Source organism: Sturnira hondurensis, unplaced genomic scaffold (genome assembly GCF_014824575.4).
Source record: "Sturnira hondurensis isolate 20B ecotype Veracruz unplaced genomic scaffold, ASM1482457v3 Scaffold0008196, whole genome shotgun sequence".
In the NCBI taxonomy this organism is placed as follows: Eukaryota; Metazoa; Chordata; class Mammalia; order Chiroptera; family Phyllostomidae; genus Sturnira; species Sturnira hondurensis.
Genome location: NW_028080827.1, coordinates 15827701 through 15844426, shown reverse-complemented (window position 1 = coordinate 15844426; position 16726 = coordinate 15827701). Strand labels below are relative to the sequence as shown.

The following is a 16726-nucleotide window of genomic DNA, read 5'->3' as shown; positions in this document are numbered from 1 at the left end:
AATATTGAAACATCTTTGTATAAAATATACATAGATAATCTGAACACTAATGAGAGGGTTTCCCAAATATTTTAAGAATTTCCCTTTATTTTGAAAAGCATTGGTATATTTTCCTCAGAAGTCCTTAAAATAGCAACTAGAAGGGATTTTAGTGTTCAGAGTCCAACCCAGAGAGGTCAGGCACTGGGCACAAGGTCACAGAGAAGGTCATGGGCAGAGGCAGGGTGCCTGCCCCTTATCTGGTGTTCTGTCTTCCATGGGCCTCACGAGGCCCCAGGAGGGCTGGTTCTGCCTTCCAGGACAACAGATGGGGAATGGAAGGTTTCCAACACAGCCCCCTAGAGAGACCATGGGGTTGCTGAGTCTAGAACCAACACCGAGCTCATGCGTCAATAAGCCATCTTGGAAGGGTAAAAGAAAAAAAATCCCTAAAATTGCTTGGGTATACAAAATAATACAGTTTACTTAAGGACTTGCAAAGCAAAGAAGTGACAGGGTATTTTCAAGTACAGTGTTTTCCTCTCCCTAACTCTGTACCCCTCTTTGGCTCCAAGTACATGAAACACAGGCATCCTCCCCTTAGACAATCCATACTTCCACAGGGGAGGCCGACAGGACAAGTGCTAGTCTTCGCCCCGTGCAAAGCAGGCCCTCCTGCCATCACCAATACAGACATCTCCCCAAAGCCAATGTGAAGTGACGTAAACAAACATGCACTTGAGCTCCAAGTGCAACGCCAGACTGCAACTGCTCACTGTTCATTCACTGCACTTGAATTTCATCTTACCCTGATTGTGGTATTCTCAAACACATGGACACTATTACCATGGGTCAGTGTTCTCAACCTTTTAAAAATTATTACTCCACTAACATGTCTTTTTATAACATATCCTTCACAACAGCCAACCATATCAAATTAAATACTAAGACATAAGCTTTTGTTAAATAAAGTTTGGATGGGGGTTAGAGGGGTGGGCGGCACAAATCATTGTATTATCTTAGATTTTTCTATGCCCACCCAACCCTGACTCCCCACAACTTTTTGCTCTCTTTGAGAATGCACAACACAGATGGATGGCAAGAATGCGGAAAAGGGGCTCATATAAGCCAAAGTCACCGATGGGCCTTCAAGCCCGGGTGAAGAAAATACATGATTCGATTCACAGTGAGATCCATCTGTGATACAGTACACGCGCTGGCTCTCAAAGTGGGGCTCCTGGGCCACATGCGCAGGACTAGGGACTTGTCAAAGATGTACATTCTCAGTCCCACCACAGACCCACTGAATCAGAAATTCAGGGGTGGGGCCTATAATCAGTGCTTATTTAACAAGGCAGCCCCCGAGGTGATTCTGGTGCAGGGTGATGTTTGGAGAAGCACCTGAGCACAGGGCTCCAGCACAAGGCTTTGTGACAATACAGAGTGGCCACGGGCAGATGCATACAAAGCCGGTCTAGATTTTTGCCCACACCCGGGAGAAATGTCAAGAGCACGGGCAAGCTTACCTTGGAGTTCTCCATCACACTCTCAATGCAGTCAAAGTAAGAGAGGTCGCTAACGGGCTCGTTAGGATTGTCCAACATCCCCTTGACAGTCTATAGAAGAAGAATACAACTTAAAAAGCAAGTGCTACAGAACAAGAAAAATTCAACATGAAATACCATCAATTGACTTCCCTTAATCAACCCTCTGCCCCCTACTGGCATGGCAGGCATTCCCGCCAGGCTGGACCCACGTTAATCGTCTACAAAATTCAAGGGACGTCAGGTGCAGACAACCCACATGGACTGAGATGTCCATCTGGCGCTTTCAATGTAACCCTGTGCGGGTTCGGACTGTTCTACATGCAAGTCGGCACACTGATTTTATGGTTAGCCACATCTTTGGGCATAAATGGATTTTAAAGTATCAATAAATCGTAAGTATGAATATAAGTGGAAAAGCACCCACACTGTGTCCTGGGCCACTAGGGACCCCACAGGCAGCTTGACCAGAGGGTGGCACTTTGGGTTTCCTCTTAGGCACCCCCTACATGTTACACACTAAGATGTGTGGGAAAACCATGTTTTTACTCAGAAGGCACATCTATCCCGGCTCCTCCCAAGGCCTCAGAAGAACTTCTCCCAAACTTTCTGGGTAGAGGTCCTTCATCTTCAGCCTGCACCCACTTCCACAGATCTCCCTGCTTGAAATAAAGAACCTTTAACGACAGAACTCGTATCCTAGTAGAAAAAAGGGGAAGCAAGGATTATGATTCCACCCAATCTAATCTTTCTTCAGTTCTTTCCCATTTGGATTGAAGTTTGGGCCAGACAGCCTCCCAGGAAGACAAAAGACAAAGGCAGAAGAGAAGGAACTGACCCCACAGGCAGAGGACAGACAGACACACTCTCAGGTACTCAGCGGCCTGTCCAGGGACCCACCTCCAGTTCCCGCAAGGCGTTGTCACACTCTTTCTGGCCAGGAGCTTGTTGGGTGCACAGAGTGATGAGTTGATTGATGCTCTCTGTCACAGCTCTGTGACACAACAGAAAATGTAGGGTGTTTTTGTGTTGAAAGATCAACCATAATTTCCCCAACAATGCTTTGCAGATTCACTAGAAATAACAACTAATTCACAGGATAGCCTGGGGTCCTCAGGGGAGCTCTTCTCTTCGACAAGACTCTTAACAAGAAATAAACCACACCCTCTTCTCTTTCAGGGAAGAGAGAATGAGAATCCTTACCTCGCTTCTGATTATTCATTTCATTTACCCTGAAAGGATACTGAAAGTATGACTGCCTTATAATATATTCATAAGAAAAAATTCACAACAATGTTGCGAATGGCAAAGAGATCATATTAACACTGTTTTCAAAATCCTTCATTAGCAGGCCATAAGGAATAAGATGATCAGAACAAGGCTATTTTGAGTAGCTTTTGTACAGTTTGGAATATCTTGTATATGGTTAGATACAGTGACGTACAGTAATTGGTGTCTATAATTTTTAAATCCCTGCTTTCCATTAAATTCTACATGTTTGACTAGTTCCTAGAAGCTATCTCGAAATTACAAAAGTTATTATTCATTTTTTAAATCCTCTCCTGAGAATATGTTTATTGATTTTAGAGAGAGAGAAAGAAACATTGATGTGAGAGAAACATCAGTTGGTTGCCTGTTGTGTGCACCCCGATCAGGGGCCAAACCTGCAACCTAGGTATATGCCCTGAGTGAGGACCGAAGCCACAGCCTTTTCCTGCTCCCATCAACTGAGCAGGTCCCAAAACTTATTCTTTAAAATAGCTATTGTCTTTGGTAATAATAGGAACTAATTAGAGACCCTTGTATGATTGATTGTACATGTGTCTATTCTTAGAACTTGAAAGGCAGCTCAGATTTTTTTTCAAGGATTGAAGTTGAATTATTCCAGCGCCATTTGTTTAAAAGGCTATCTCCCTTCTCCACTGAACTGGCTTTTGCAACTGTGTTAACAATTGGCTAGACGTTACAGGTCTACCGTGGGACTTGATTCTCTTCCGCTGACTCACGTGTCTCACCCTTTGCCAATACCGTATCCCTTTGATTACTACAGCTTCATATTAAATCTTAAAATTGAATACTTTAGTGTTTTGTAAATTAAAAAACAGAGAGATGAGCTAATTCCCTAAGGGGATGCTACAAGTAAGGAGCAGCTGCAAGACTTAACGCCATGCCTGTTGGACTCATAAACACTTTCCTACAGGGTTGTAGCTGGTCCATGCTTCTGGCAGGGCCCTGAAATCTATTTAGAGTTACTAACTACTGCAGCTAACAGACAGCTTAAAAACAAAAGAAGGCACATACTGCTGTTAATCACTAACACCGCCTAATAGAAGAGATAGCTCATTTTATTAGTTCAATTGGCTTTGCAGCTTCCCACAGAATATCAAATTAGATGGACATGATGTTGCTCATGTACAAAGGTAATCAGCTTCATTATCTGATGAGGAGAAACTGCTTTGAATTTTAAAATTTAGCTAGGATTATGGGAAGAAGAAAAACACTTCTGAACTCAAGAAAGTATCTCAGAACAGTTTTTTGCAATTCTGACTCTAGTGCTTCATTTATTAGGGGAAAAGTGCTTAACTGCGGTGCGATTGGGAAGCACTGTGCCCTCCACCGTGCAAAGCAAAACAAGAACCACGGAGCTGGAAGGACAGTCCCCAGTTCCGAGCACCTGGGAGGGCGCGCCCACGAAGTGCTCACTAGCGTGTCCCTCAGACAGCCTGTCACCGTGTTCTGAGTGGACAGGCTGGCAACGTCAACATGACGAAAGGTACAGGATGTCCTCAACTTTGATGACATGATCATTTCGAGAATATCACACAAGCTTTCCATTTGGCTTATTTCTTTCAGTGTTTCCTGTTTATTTGCATTTTTAGAAAGCCTTGCTTTTATATGAAAGTTTTTCCATGAAAAACTAAGGGCTTAAAATCAGTGAATTTTGAGAGTATATCCTTGTTCAATGCTCTAGTCTTTTAAGTATTTTGTAGATGTGAAAACTTTTCACATAACAACTTGGAGGTAAAAAAACCCCCAAACAACCAACACAACAGAAGAAGAGTGTGTGGTTAGACAACCCTTAGAAGTGCCTGCACAGCGGGCCTGTCTGGCCGCGTCGCCCGGGTAATGGTGGCCCGTGACTGAGGAGCGTTATTCAGGCATCATTTATCCCGTCACTCATTTCAGACTCTGGGTTACACAGCCAAATAACAAACTAAGTGGCCCAGAGGCAAGTGGTTACATAGACTGGAGGATGAAAAACAACATTTTAATGTTTCGAACTACAGCAATTATTTACAAGAGTGAAAGACTGGAGACAACACACACATACTGTGATGAAGGATTAACAAAACAAACCTATAGTCCGCAACAGAATCCTGGGTGCCCATTAAAAGTCATAATGTACAGGGATGGGCAAAAACAGGCTTACACTTGTAAGTACACAGAACACACAGTTTATTCTTATATTATTTACTCATTATTGTACTATTTTCCATGTGAGCAACTGTAAACATACTTTTGCCCCACTCTGTATACTAACATATTTCTAATGCTATAAAAAATATTCATGATACACAAATTTACAAAACAGTATAAACAGTGTGAGCCCACAACTGAAAAATATGTTAAAGTGTTAAAAATGAATTTATATTTTTATAAAAAACTTTCAGTGAATCTATTAAAAATTATGAATCAACCAACTTAATATATTATCAATAAAAAATATAGCCCAAATTAGAAGCATCTGTTCTATATAAATCCCAGTAGGCCTGAACTGTAGTTATTTTTCCCCATGTTTTCTTACACGATCAGAGCTCTCTATATAAAAATACAAAAAAGTTAAATGACCATAATTCCAAACTTCCAGAGAAAGCAGTTTTCTTGCACTTGATTCTTTATCTAGGCATATCTAGCCGGTCCTGGTTTTTTAAAAGTTGGGACCTACAACTTCAGAGGTTAAAAGGGGGCTTTCTGACCTACAGATCACTTAGTGTTCAGGGATACTGAATTGATTTAACTGAGGTTTGGGAGCTTTGGTGAGAATTTAACTAGATATGGAACTGGACCAGGACTGGGAGAAGAAAATCAACCAGTTTCTGTTTTTGACTATGTGCGGAGCACAATTCGCCCCATAAGGAGCTCGGAAGAAAAAAGCAACGTTGGACAGCCCCCTCCTCCAGGGCGGAGAAGCTCAGGGAGGGAGCACACAGCAGAGGGAAACCCACCTGCAGTTATCTCCTGGGTCCTGCAGGCACAAGGCTCAGCCATTTGAAAGCAGTAAAGTGTAAGCCTCCCAAGGGCAGACAGGTGCTTGCAGTCTAGTTGAGGAGGTGAGCTACCCACGCTGGGAGCTGTACTGGGAAGTCTCTCTGGCACAGGAGTCCTGGCCAGAGCGACTGTGGTGTGAGCAGCAGCTCAGGGGGCTGCTCAGAGGAAGGTCAAGCCCTCCTTTTTGCAACCAAAACTATTTTCCCATTTGCTTGACTAAGTCATGGGAGCATCACAGCAGCCCCTGGTCAGGACGCACCAATGAACAGTTGACAAAGGGTCTCCAGCTCCACCCAACCCATCAGGAAAGAGCCAGTGCCCACCAGTTACACAGGAAGAATATGAACAGGCCAGACACACAACAGAAAATGAATTTCTCCCTGCTATGTGTCAGATACCAAGGGACCAGTTTCCTCAAAGGTACCTGAGCTCAGAGGCAGAATAAAGAGCAGAGGAAAAAGACATATTCTAGCCTCTACTTATCCAGAAGCACACCTCTCTCCCTAAAGCAGGAAGGATCATGGAGACCACCAAAAACAAGGGGTTCAAGGCCACTGACACAGGAGTAGGGCAGGGCTGAGTTGACCCAGGCCTGGGTCCCCACAGTGGCTTCCCTGGTTGGGGACATCTCTATGAAGGAACTGGCTGTCCCAAGGGCTGGGAAGGCCATGAGACTGGAGATGAGGGCAGCAGTCATCAGACCCCTGCAGGGGCACTTAGCACAGCACTACTACAAAGCCTCGATGTCTTACGTTCCTCGTCTATGCCGCCTGCCCACACTGCACCAGGGCCATCCCCGTCCTGCTCACGGTGTGTGCCCAGCGCCCGGCACTGGCCCTATCCCATATCAGAGGCACGGGTAAAAGTTTGTGCAATGAGCGAATAAACTATGAGAATGAATGCACCTCCACCTGGGAGAGCTTTACCGCCCAAGAGGCAGCTGCCTGATTCACCTGCGGGGAGCTTGGCTGGAAACCACCCCAGGAGGCACTTTGCCAACATGTGCCAAGAAGCTGGGAAGAACGTGCCAGCACCTTCTTGCAACAGTTCCATCCCAAGACGTTCACTTCATATGATGATTTTTAAGTGCTTACGTGGCTATAAAACTGTCAGGCTGGGAACTCCCTGTCAACAGTTGAAAACCAAGAAAGAGGCAAAGAAAGCTTTTTTCACCTGCAAGTCTCCTGGTCCTTTCCTCAATGTCACCACCAGGGGGCCTGCAGCTCCCCACAGAGCCGTGGAACCAGGGCATTGCCAGGGCTGGGTTTCCCTCCTAACGTGGCTTTCCAAAGGCCGATTCCTACTCTCCCCTTCTTCCAATGTGAGAGAGTGAGCAACACATTCTAAGTTGGAAATTTTAATTCTGAACTGATGCAAAAGATTGAAGGTAATGAAAACCATCTGAGTGCAGATACCTGGAAACTTCAGTTGCCTTCTCCAAAGGCTCTTTGTAGGAAAAAAAAAAAAAGATCATCGGAGGGAGGGTTTTACATCAGAAACAGCTGCTCAGTACAGCACAGGTCACCCCCAGCACCCCCCATGGAGGGCACACACCCACTGGGACAATCACAAAACTCAGCATAAGATGCAAGTGGGGAGATGCCACAAGATGTTTTCGATCTCCTAGTGGCCTCAGCTATGATTTGAAGCTAAAGTATATATTTGGGAATAAATGAAGAGATTCAAGGGTTTTCAGAGGAGCTTCCCTGATGTGCCACCCCCTCCCACCCCCCACCCCCACCCCCAGAATAGCACTACGAGCCACAAGGGGAACCAGAGACAGGTTTTCATTAGATACCCAGTACCATGGTATCTAACGTATCGAGAAGAGGGGAGCTTCAGGAAGATGGAGTACACGCCCCCACTTTGCAGATGGGAAAGTTTAGGTGGCTGAGTGCTCCGGCCAGTGTAACCTAGTTAGCCAAGCATTAGAGCCTGGACAGAATTCAGGTGTCCGGACTCTGACAGCTTGGGAAACAGCCATGGAGCTCCCAGGAGAGAAAGACACCAAAAAGACCAAATGAGTAAACAAACCAAACCAAGTTTAAAAATGAATAACTGGAGCTACACTTTTTAAAAATCAGTAATCTGCACATTTTGAAAAGTTTCCAATTATGCTCTATACCCTAATTGTTTTACATTTATTCTGTTACTGCTGCCAGCTTTCCTACGGATAAAGGGATGCCGAATAATGTTAGGAACGCATGGTTACACCACCACAGAAACATAACATACCCTGCCCGTTCGGGTCGGGAAAATGAACATGAAGACTTTCCCCGGGTGTCACTGCTGCCTCTCTGTGTTGCAGCAGTCACTCACTAGTAACTGAACTAAATTGTCACAGTGGCCCTGGAGCAGAAAGTGTACTGTGTTACCCACCTCCTTGGGTGAAAACAACAAGAAAGAGGGGCAACGACAGCATCCAAACTCAGATTCATGTTTTAATACATTTCCAAGGCCCTTTAATCCCACCGCTGCCCTGTTCATCCTCAACGGGAGCCATTCTGCATGGGACACACTGAACAGGTTTGTACCCATCTCCTTGGCACTGCCGCCAGGCAGAGAGGTGAGCGCTCAAGAAGTGAGAAAGGCGAGTTGAGCACCATTGTTTTTTTTTATACTCTCCAGTGTTTTCTGATTTTATTTTCACCAAGCATATATTACTTTCACAACCGAAAGGGACAGCACTACTTGAACAATCTACTTAAGTTATAATATTTATGAATCACTGAGGATCTTGTCTAAGCAAGGCGAATTAAGAAGTCTGTAAGAGAATAAGAGACATTTGTAGTGGGGAAAGCACATGGAAATGAGCCTGTTGAATGAGATACCAGTCTCCACCACTCCCGACTCTGCTGACAACACAGGGACAGCATCAATTCTTGGCTCAGCAAATGCAGCAGGAGGTCAGGCACATCTTTCAAACAGTGATATTGTTACTCAACACGCGAAAGCCCATTCTGTTCCACACTCACCTTGCAGCTGCAGCAAGGAGATTTTTCGCATTGGGGGCTCCTGGATCGACGGAGAGAGACTTGGCAGCTAACAACAGCTTGCTGGATGCCATAGAAATATTCTTGAGGTTCCCTATCACCTGGATCTGGTCTTCTTTGGTCTGGAAGGTCAAAGGGGACCAGGGTAATTAGGGACTCTCCGCTTCTCCTAGGAAGCATCCAGAGAGCTTGGAGCAGCACCCTGCAGTGGAAGCCTGTTACCTATAGAGATTGCAGACGCATAACTCATTGGATCACTAACTGGTGCCTACCCTGCCCCAGACCAAGATTCACAAAGCAGGACAGAAATCCATCTTCCGGTGGGTCAGCCAAGAGCTGCGTTGCTATCTCACAACTGGAGGCATGAAACGGAGAGGGAGGAAAAGAGAGGGAGCATGCGCACCAGCCCACAGGCCAGGCCACAGTCCCCGCGTCTTGCTCAACAATGCTGGGGTTGTCAGACAGCTCGTCCATCCCGGCCTGGCACAGACGGCCGGCTCTGTCCTGAAATTCAGAGCAGACTGCACCCCAGGGTTCCTGTTGGGAGAGGACGCGTTTCTCACCTGGTTTGCCACCTGAAAAACAAGCCCTGTAGATAACAGAGCAAGAAACACCCTGGGTATCTCTTTTAGGGGGTTCATAGGCACTCAGGAAAAACACCTCTGCAAGCCAACACCAGACCGGTCATGCTCCCTTGTTCTAAATGAGGGGTTTATCTGTTCATCTGAAGGGTGTAATGTTTAGTCCTTGGACTCAGCGTTAGACGCAGTCCCTTTAGATGGGCTCACTGAACCTCAAAAGCATGGTTTTTTATTATATTATATACCACATCTGAAGGATAGGATGCACAGTATTCTAATCTTGTCCCCTCTCACCACCCTCCCTCCAAAAATATGTAAGTAAAACAATGGATTTTGCTGGAGGACCGTGGGAAAAGTTATCTGTCTCCAAGAATCGCCTCACACAGAAACTGATAGCATCTTGGGAAATGCCATTCCTGTGAGGTCCTGGCGCTTCCGAAGCAGCAGAGAGAATGCAACAGGGTAGCCCGTGGGGTAGGTTTCCGATTCCTATTTGCCCAGCTGCCCTCGAGGGTGGGCTGTCCATCAGAGTAAAGAGTTGAGGGTCAATTCCAGACAGCCAGCTCCATGCTCACCTGAGCTTGGCCCGCCATCTCAATGCCAGCATCAAGGAATTCATCAAAATCGTCACTGAACTTGCCAGAGGCTGCAGCCAGCTCTCCACTCTGGCCACGGGTAGCATGGACCACTTCGCCAGCAGACTGGTTCAGGTCAGCGGCTGCTTGGTTCAGTTCACTCTGGGCTTCCTGGAACGGCTTCGTGCTTGGAGGTAACTATGGGGAACAAAAGGCACTGCCCATGAGAAGTTTGCAGGAGAGGGACAGAAGAAGAAATTGTGGAGGAAGCCAGATTCTCCAGGGATGCGTGTCTAAGTCATCAGGGCTAATAAAGGCTCTGTGCAGTCTGAGCTCATGCTAAGTTTGACCGTCAGCATAGGCACACCCACTCGCTGGCTTTAGCTTACTGAACACTGTTCAGTGCTAGACACGGCAGATCTAAAAACGGCAAGCACGGCTATCCTCAGAGGCCACGGTCTCTGAAGTGGCACAGCCGGGACTCGCGCCTGGGCCGTCTGGAGTCACTCTGAACCACAGCTCAGTGCTGTCTCCTAGATGGAGGCTCTTGGTGTCTTGGCTCTCGAGAGCTAAAAAGCTGATGCTGTTAACCTTCAAATCCTGTTCTTCTAAACAAATAGCTGACAATTTTTATTAATGGTCCTCGTTGGTAACACAGCTTTTCTATAGAACAGAACTGTCACTGGTGGAACTATAACTGTATATGAAAAGCTCCAGGGCATGAGGCCAGACTCGGCTGGTCTCGGCGCTCGCATTGCTTGCACATGGCACACGCACAGGCCAGGCACCAGACGGGAAGGAAACAAAGGTAAACAGGCACAAGCCGCCCTGAAGAGAACTCACAAAACAGGAAAGGGGACAGGTCCCTGATGAAGTTCCTCAGACTGCGCTCAAACTTTCAGTGAGCCCTGCACATGTGTCCCTGCACATGTGTCCCTCCACTGCATGCTGGCCACTGTCTGAGACCCCCGATAAGAAGTCAGGTGATCACACACTCTCCCTTTCCTGTCTCACTGGGATGGCTCAGGGGCAAACAGCAACATGAGCTCCAAGAAAAAGTGAACTTTTAAAAGCTCCACCTGGAAACGCCTCTGATCAGAAAGCCAAACAAGGAAAAGGCAGATTGTCGGGAAAAACAGGACTCTGAAAGGAGGGGCGGACCCTCAGAGACCCAGCCCAGTGAGGGGAGAAGACTCCACTCGCACCTGAGACGAGCCCAGTCCCCCAAGTCCCCTTCCCGACCCCAACTGCTCACCGAGTCCACAAGCAGCTTCTTGCTGGACTCCCCAATGCTCTTCAAGGCCACATCCACGTCCTTCTGCCCGGGGAGGCAATTCACGCAGTTATTCAATGAGTGGGAGACGGCTTTGGCCACCTGCATACGTGGAGGGAGAGAAGCTCCATGAGAAAGTGGATTTCTGCGCAGATGTTGGTGCGCATGTGTTGGGGGGATGCAGTGACAGTATGCAGAGCTGGAAAAGATGGGAATTATCCGCCAGTGTCCACGGGACACTGCTCACTATCAGATCACCTCCTCCAGGCCTGGCACTGCGGTGAACATCCTGTCTTGGCAAGGCGTCTGACACGCTGATAGAGTACACCCTACCATCTCCCCAAAGCCAGGCTAAGTCGTGGCTCTGTGACTCAAACACAGACTCACCAATATTATGTCAGGTTCTAAAACAAAGACATCCAATACCAAGAGAAACGGAAAGAGCTCTGTTGTTGAGAGCCCCACGGAGGTCACTGAGGCGGAAGCAGGCCTTGAGTTCTTTGGATCATACTTGGCTGGGCCTGTGGTTGATTTCGGTGGCCCTCTGGGTCATCACCCCCAACCTCACTGCCCAAGGGCAGGTGGAACCCCCTGAGCACTTCCAGACCAGCCTGCGGGTGCCCACAGGGGACCTTTCAGGTAGGTGTGAGGGCTCCCAGTGTGTACTCGTTGGTGTCGTCAGTTAGAGGGTGAGCTCCTGAGAAGTGGGTTAGGACATTCCCTTTAATAGAAAGCATCTCCTCCCGAGCTCCCTGTCTAGGCCTCTGCTTCGATGGCCTCTAGCCGACCAGCTTCGTTAGGTAGTTGAAGACTCATCCTATGGGGCAACAGAGAGTCAGAGTTTAAAACTCTGAGGGGTTGGCCAAGTGTATGTACCTTCTCTCCCAGGCTGAAAGAAGACTATACTTAAACACGCATAGGCCCCAAACACACAAGCTTCTAAAAGTTCCCATGTCCTGGCTTCTAAAGTTCCAAGGGCAGATTTCAATAAAAATGAAGCCTGTTGACACATCATGTGGGCTACTGGACAAGACTTCCCAAAGTCGGTATTATGTACGTATGGCCAGCACCACGTGGTATTTGGAAGGTCCTGAGCAGAAGTGGTCACCCCACAAGGAAAGTGCCCGGGACGGAGCCTGCCAACACGTCCCTTCAGTGGTGGCCACGGCTCCGGTTGCAGCCTCACCTGGGCCAGTCTCTGCTGACTCTCCGCGTCCCCAGGTGCAACCAGGGCCTGCTTGGCCTCTTGGATGAGCATGGCTGAGCCCTCCATCACGTCGCGAGCAGAATCTAACATGGCGTGTGCAGCTGCAGGGTCGCTCGTGGACGCAGCCACTCCACGGGCAGCCTGGGCCAGTGTTTTCAGAGCTTGGGCCGTCTCTCTAGCAGCCACCCCTGCGGGTAAAAGGCAACAGACTGCTGGACTCCACCGAACATCATGCCTCCCAGTAAAACCTCTAGACCGGAGCCTCCTACAACGAAGAGAACCCTCTGACAGTGTCTGGCACAGCGCAGCCCCTAATTACATGCTATAAAATCTGAATTGCTGTGCCTCTCACCCCACTGGCTCTGGGCCAGTCCGAGAGAGATGGGAGAACAGATGCCATGCTACAAACGGTGTCCCTCTGGTTTTCCTCGCTGCCACTGCCCTACCTGGTCCTAGACCTAAAACTCCGAGTGCATGGTATCATATGCAGATGAATCAATCATTCAAACTCACATCTCAATTGTTTGTACTGTACAAACTTACACACACAGTAAGCGAACAAGTCTCTGTGAGCAGCTCAGTGAACTTTCACATGTGTACATCCACACATACCCATCATCCAGACGGAGACAGAGACCACTTCCCTCACGTGTGCCCTTCCCCAGTCAATGTCCTCTGACCACAATGCTGTGACATTCACCCACACTGTTACCCACAGCAGCGCATCCCTTCTTCTTGATGTGTAGTATTCCATTACGTGACCACATCAACATTTGTTTATCTGTTCTTCTGTTGGACATTTGGACTGTTTCCTGTTTGGGCTATCATAAATAAAGCTACCAAGAAAGTTCTTGTACATGCATTTAGGTTGACATATGAAATCATTTCTTTTAAATATGAATGTAGGAGCCCAACTGCAGGGCCACAGAGTAAGTGTATATTTAGCTTTGGAGGTACTACAAGGCTTTCTTCAGAATGGCTTTGCCGTTACGCACTCTACCAGCAGTGCATGCATGTTCCAGTTCTCCACATCCTAGCCAAAAGCTGCTCATGTCAGATTTTTATTTCTGGTGGGTGTGCTGGTGCATCTCACTGAGGTTTGATTTTCAGGTCCCTAGTGAGTAGTGACGTTGAGGCTTTTTTCACTTAATGGCCACTGGAACATCCTCTTTTGCGATGTGCCTGTTCATCTTTAAATTCACTTGTAAAGATGATGGAATTTGGTGATAAACTGCAAGTATGAACTGGTCCTTAAAAACTCTAGTGAGCCTTCCGACATGGCACCCAGAACTTGGACACCCAAGAAAAGGATGCAGAATGGAAATGCCAGAGCATGTAACGGAGGAATCTGAGAACCCTGAGAACTGCAGAACAGCTGACCTTGGAGTTCATCCCTTTGACCTATTTCCCAAAGGAGGCCAAGCGCCTGCCCACAGACACGGTTTTAGAGGCAGCACCAGAGGCAGATCTGAGGTTTTCTAACTCCTGGGTCAGACTCTCTGCACAGTGCTCTTTGGGACAAAGAACTATGAAGGATCTTGCTAAAACATATAACATCTGCATGGAAAATGCACAAATCAATTTCTCTTTCTCACTAAACTCAGGGATGACTCTTTTCTAAAGGCCTCAGCTGGACGGTCGACTCAGATGCTGCGGGTGGTCCTCTTCTCACTGAGGAGGGTGAGGTACCACAATACAATAAAGAGCGCAACAGACCCCCAGCCCATAGAACAAGACAACTTCGCAGTGTCGCAGACTTGCCAGTCTGTAAATATTTAGTGAGCCACACAGCTGGGACACAACTCTGCGGTGTAATCATGGCAAATTACAAAACTGCCCGTCTACTGCTTCTCATGTGGCACTTCTGAGTGCAGTACGTGGAATCAAAGATTTCAAACCATGCATTTCTGTGGGAGACAAGCCCAGAAGAAAAAACACAAAGATTACACAGCCAAGGTGAAGGAGAGAAACAGGCTGAGTGAAAGAGCCATTGCACTTTACGTTGAAGCTTCGGGCACAGGGCTGAAGGGTGTCCTTGCTCAGGAGAGCCGCAGAAGCGGTTGAGACCTCATCTCACTCTGGCTCTGCCACTCACTGGTGGGGGCACCTAGACTGTTGCCTTTGTCCTCTGGGCCCCAGTTTCCCACAAGTCTTAGGAAAGGCTGAGATTGCAGCTCTGACCATTGAAAGTTGTACCCTGTGAGTGTCAGACCTCTCCTCTTGCCTTCCTATTCACCGTGTGAACTCCTGAATCCATTTCTATTTGAATTGTGCATGACTTTGCAAGAATAAAACATTCACATATGCAGTAAGAAAAGTCATGCTTATGCAAGAGTCATTTACTGAAAAGCCTTCTACAGACTCAGATAATTTTTTAAAAAGGCAGAAACTTGAAGAACTGAATTCCAAAAGCTGAAGTTTGTCCATCCACATGTTTTCTGCCAAGGACTGGCTATGAACTCTCAGAGCACATCAAGAGTCTTCTTTGGAGGGATCAGGTTTCCCAAAAGGAAGCCACACCATCAAAAGGATGGAACAAGGCCACCAGAGGCCGGGAGCCCAGTGAACGTCCAAGGCTGCACGTGGCCGAACTCCCAGCAGCATTTACAATGGTCCCCAAGCAAACAGCGCCCTCCCAGTGAAACGATTCCCATAGTCAGGTGTGCGTGACGATGCCAGAGCTGCTGGTGGGAAATACTAAAGCAGACCAGTTTCAAAACCACAGTCCTTTGAAGACACAAATCACTTTCCCAGTATTCTTGCCTTCTGGACCTTCAACTATATCCAGCAACAGTCTTAAGAAGCCATACTAGTCATATGAAATACAGTGGGATTCTTTGTAGTTATTCTTGATCAGAATTCATGTAGGTTGTGTGTAGACAACATTAGAGTCCATGGCAAACTTACAAGGTTAAAACCAGGTAGGCCAGATTTTTAATCTGTTCCAAAGAATGTAAAAAGGCTTCTGTCCATGCAATTGTATTCAGCTGAGGAGAAATGTATTTTGAATACTTCACTGGCCAAACAAATGCACACCTGCATTAGAATCCAGCCCCGTGCAGCTAACGTTAACTCCTCAATACCCTACACACCTAACTGTGGATGAGGGGCCTGAGGCCCGGGGAGAAACTGTCCACACCTGCACTCTCTCCTTGCTTCCCATCCATTCTTCAACTTTCCTGCAACTGCCTTCAACAGGGAGAGCAGTGACTTTCTTTTTCCTAAAGCCGATGGATGTTCCTTATGTCACTCTTGGGTGACTTCCTGGTCATCAACCATCTCTCTGGCTCTACAGAGATCCCTCTCTCCTGGTTTCCTCGCTCTCTCCAAGGCTGCATGTTCTCATTTCTTACGAAGGTTTCTATTGCTCAGCCTTTGTTAATGTACTTGAATTCCTCAGGGTTACATTTGATAAGTCTTTTCTCATGCTACCACTCCCCTCTAAGCAAACTTATCTACATCCAGGGTTTCAATCATTATCAGTTTATTAAACATTTGCAAATCTTTATCTCTAGCCCAGACTTCTTTACTAAGCCGAGACAACTATCTAGCTGCCTAATGGGCACTTCAAACCACTTGAATTTAAAGCTGACCCTGGCATCCAACAACATACCTGCCAGTGGTCCTGCATTTCAACCACAGGGATTCATACAACTCTTCATTTGACTACCAGGCCAGACACTTAGAGCTGTCCACGTGCCCTGCTCACTCCCACCCCTGCCATTCCTAACCAGTCCCCGACTGTCAGGCCTCTCTTTCTTTAGCACATTCCTTCATCTCCACTACCACCTCCAACGTGGATGAACGCAACAGCCGTCTCTCTGGTCTCCCTCCCTCCAACTCTATTTCCTCCAATTTATTTGCACATGAGAGGAAGGGCAACTGATATAAAAGGCAATACAAACTGCGCCCAAGGGTAAAGACTCTTCAGTGTTTTCACATGCTCTTAGGTTACATTTCAAATTACTTAAGTTGGCTCAAGGAGCCCGTCAGGATCCGACCTCAGCCTACCCTTCCAGCCTCATCTCCTTGCTCCTCGCCTCCTTGCCTTTTGCTAGGACCTTTGTCAGTTCATTGAGTCAGCCTTCCTTTCCCTCACCTTTGGGATACCTTACATGCAGCTCCCACTTCCGCATCCACCTATTCCATTTCTGCCAAAACGAAACGGTGTTGCTTTTAGGTGGTTTTTCAGACACCAACTAGACAGTCTGGCATCCTGGATGTTATCGGTATTGGATGATGTAACTCGGAAAGCAGTCTTCGCTGCATTAAGGATGCATTTCATCGTCTACATGAAATCTGGCA

The 16726-nt window shown here is 47.1% G+C and overlaps 1 protein-coding gene across 3 annotated transcripts in view; it reads right to left on the bottom strand.

The window, feature by feature from the left end:
• The window catches only part of TLN2 (talin 2), a 412810-nt gene that overhangs the window by 95373 nt on the left and 300711 nt on the right, over positions 1-16726 (bottom strand). For all 3 annotated transcript variants that reach the window (XM_037054035.1, XM_037054036.1, XM_037054037.1), the window contains 6 exons: positions 12401-12609; positions 11197-11316; positions 9942-10139; positions 8768-8907; positions 2424-2517; positions 1506-1595 (listed from right to left, as the gene is read on the bottom strand). In XM_037054035.1, the coding sequence (XP_036909930.1) occupies positions 1506-1595; positions 2424-2517; positions 8768-8907; positions 9942-10139; positions 11197-11316; positions 12401-12609 (851 nt within the window). The remainder of the gene's footprint in view (positions 1-1505; positions 1596-2423; positions 2518-8767; positions 8908-9941; positions 10140-11196; positions 11317-12400; positions 12610-16726) is intronic.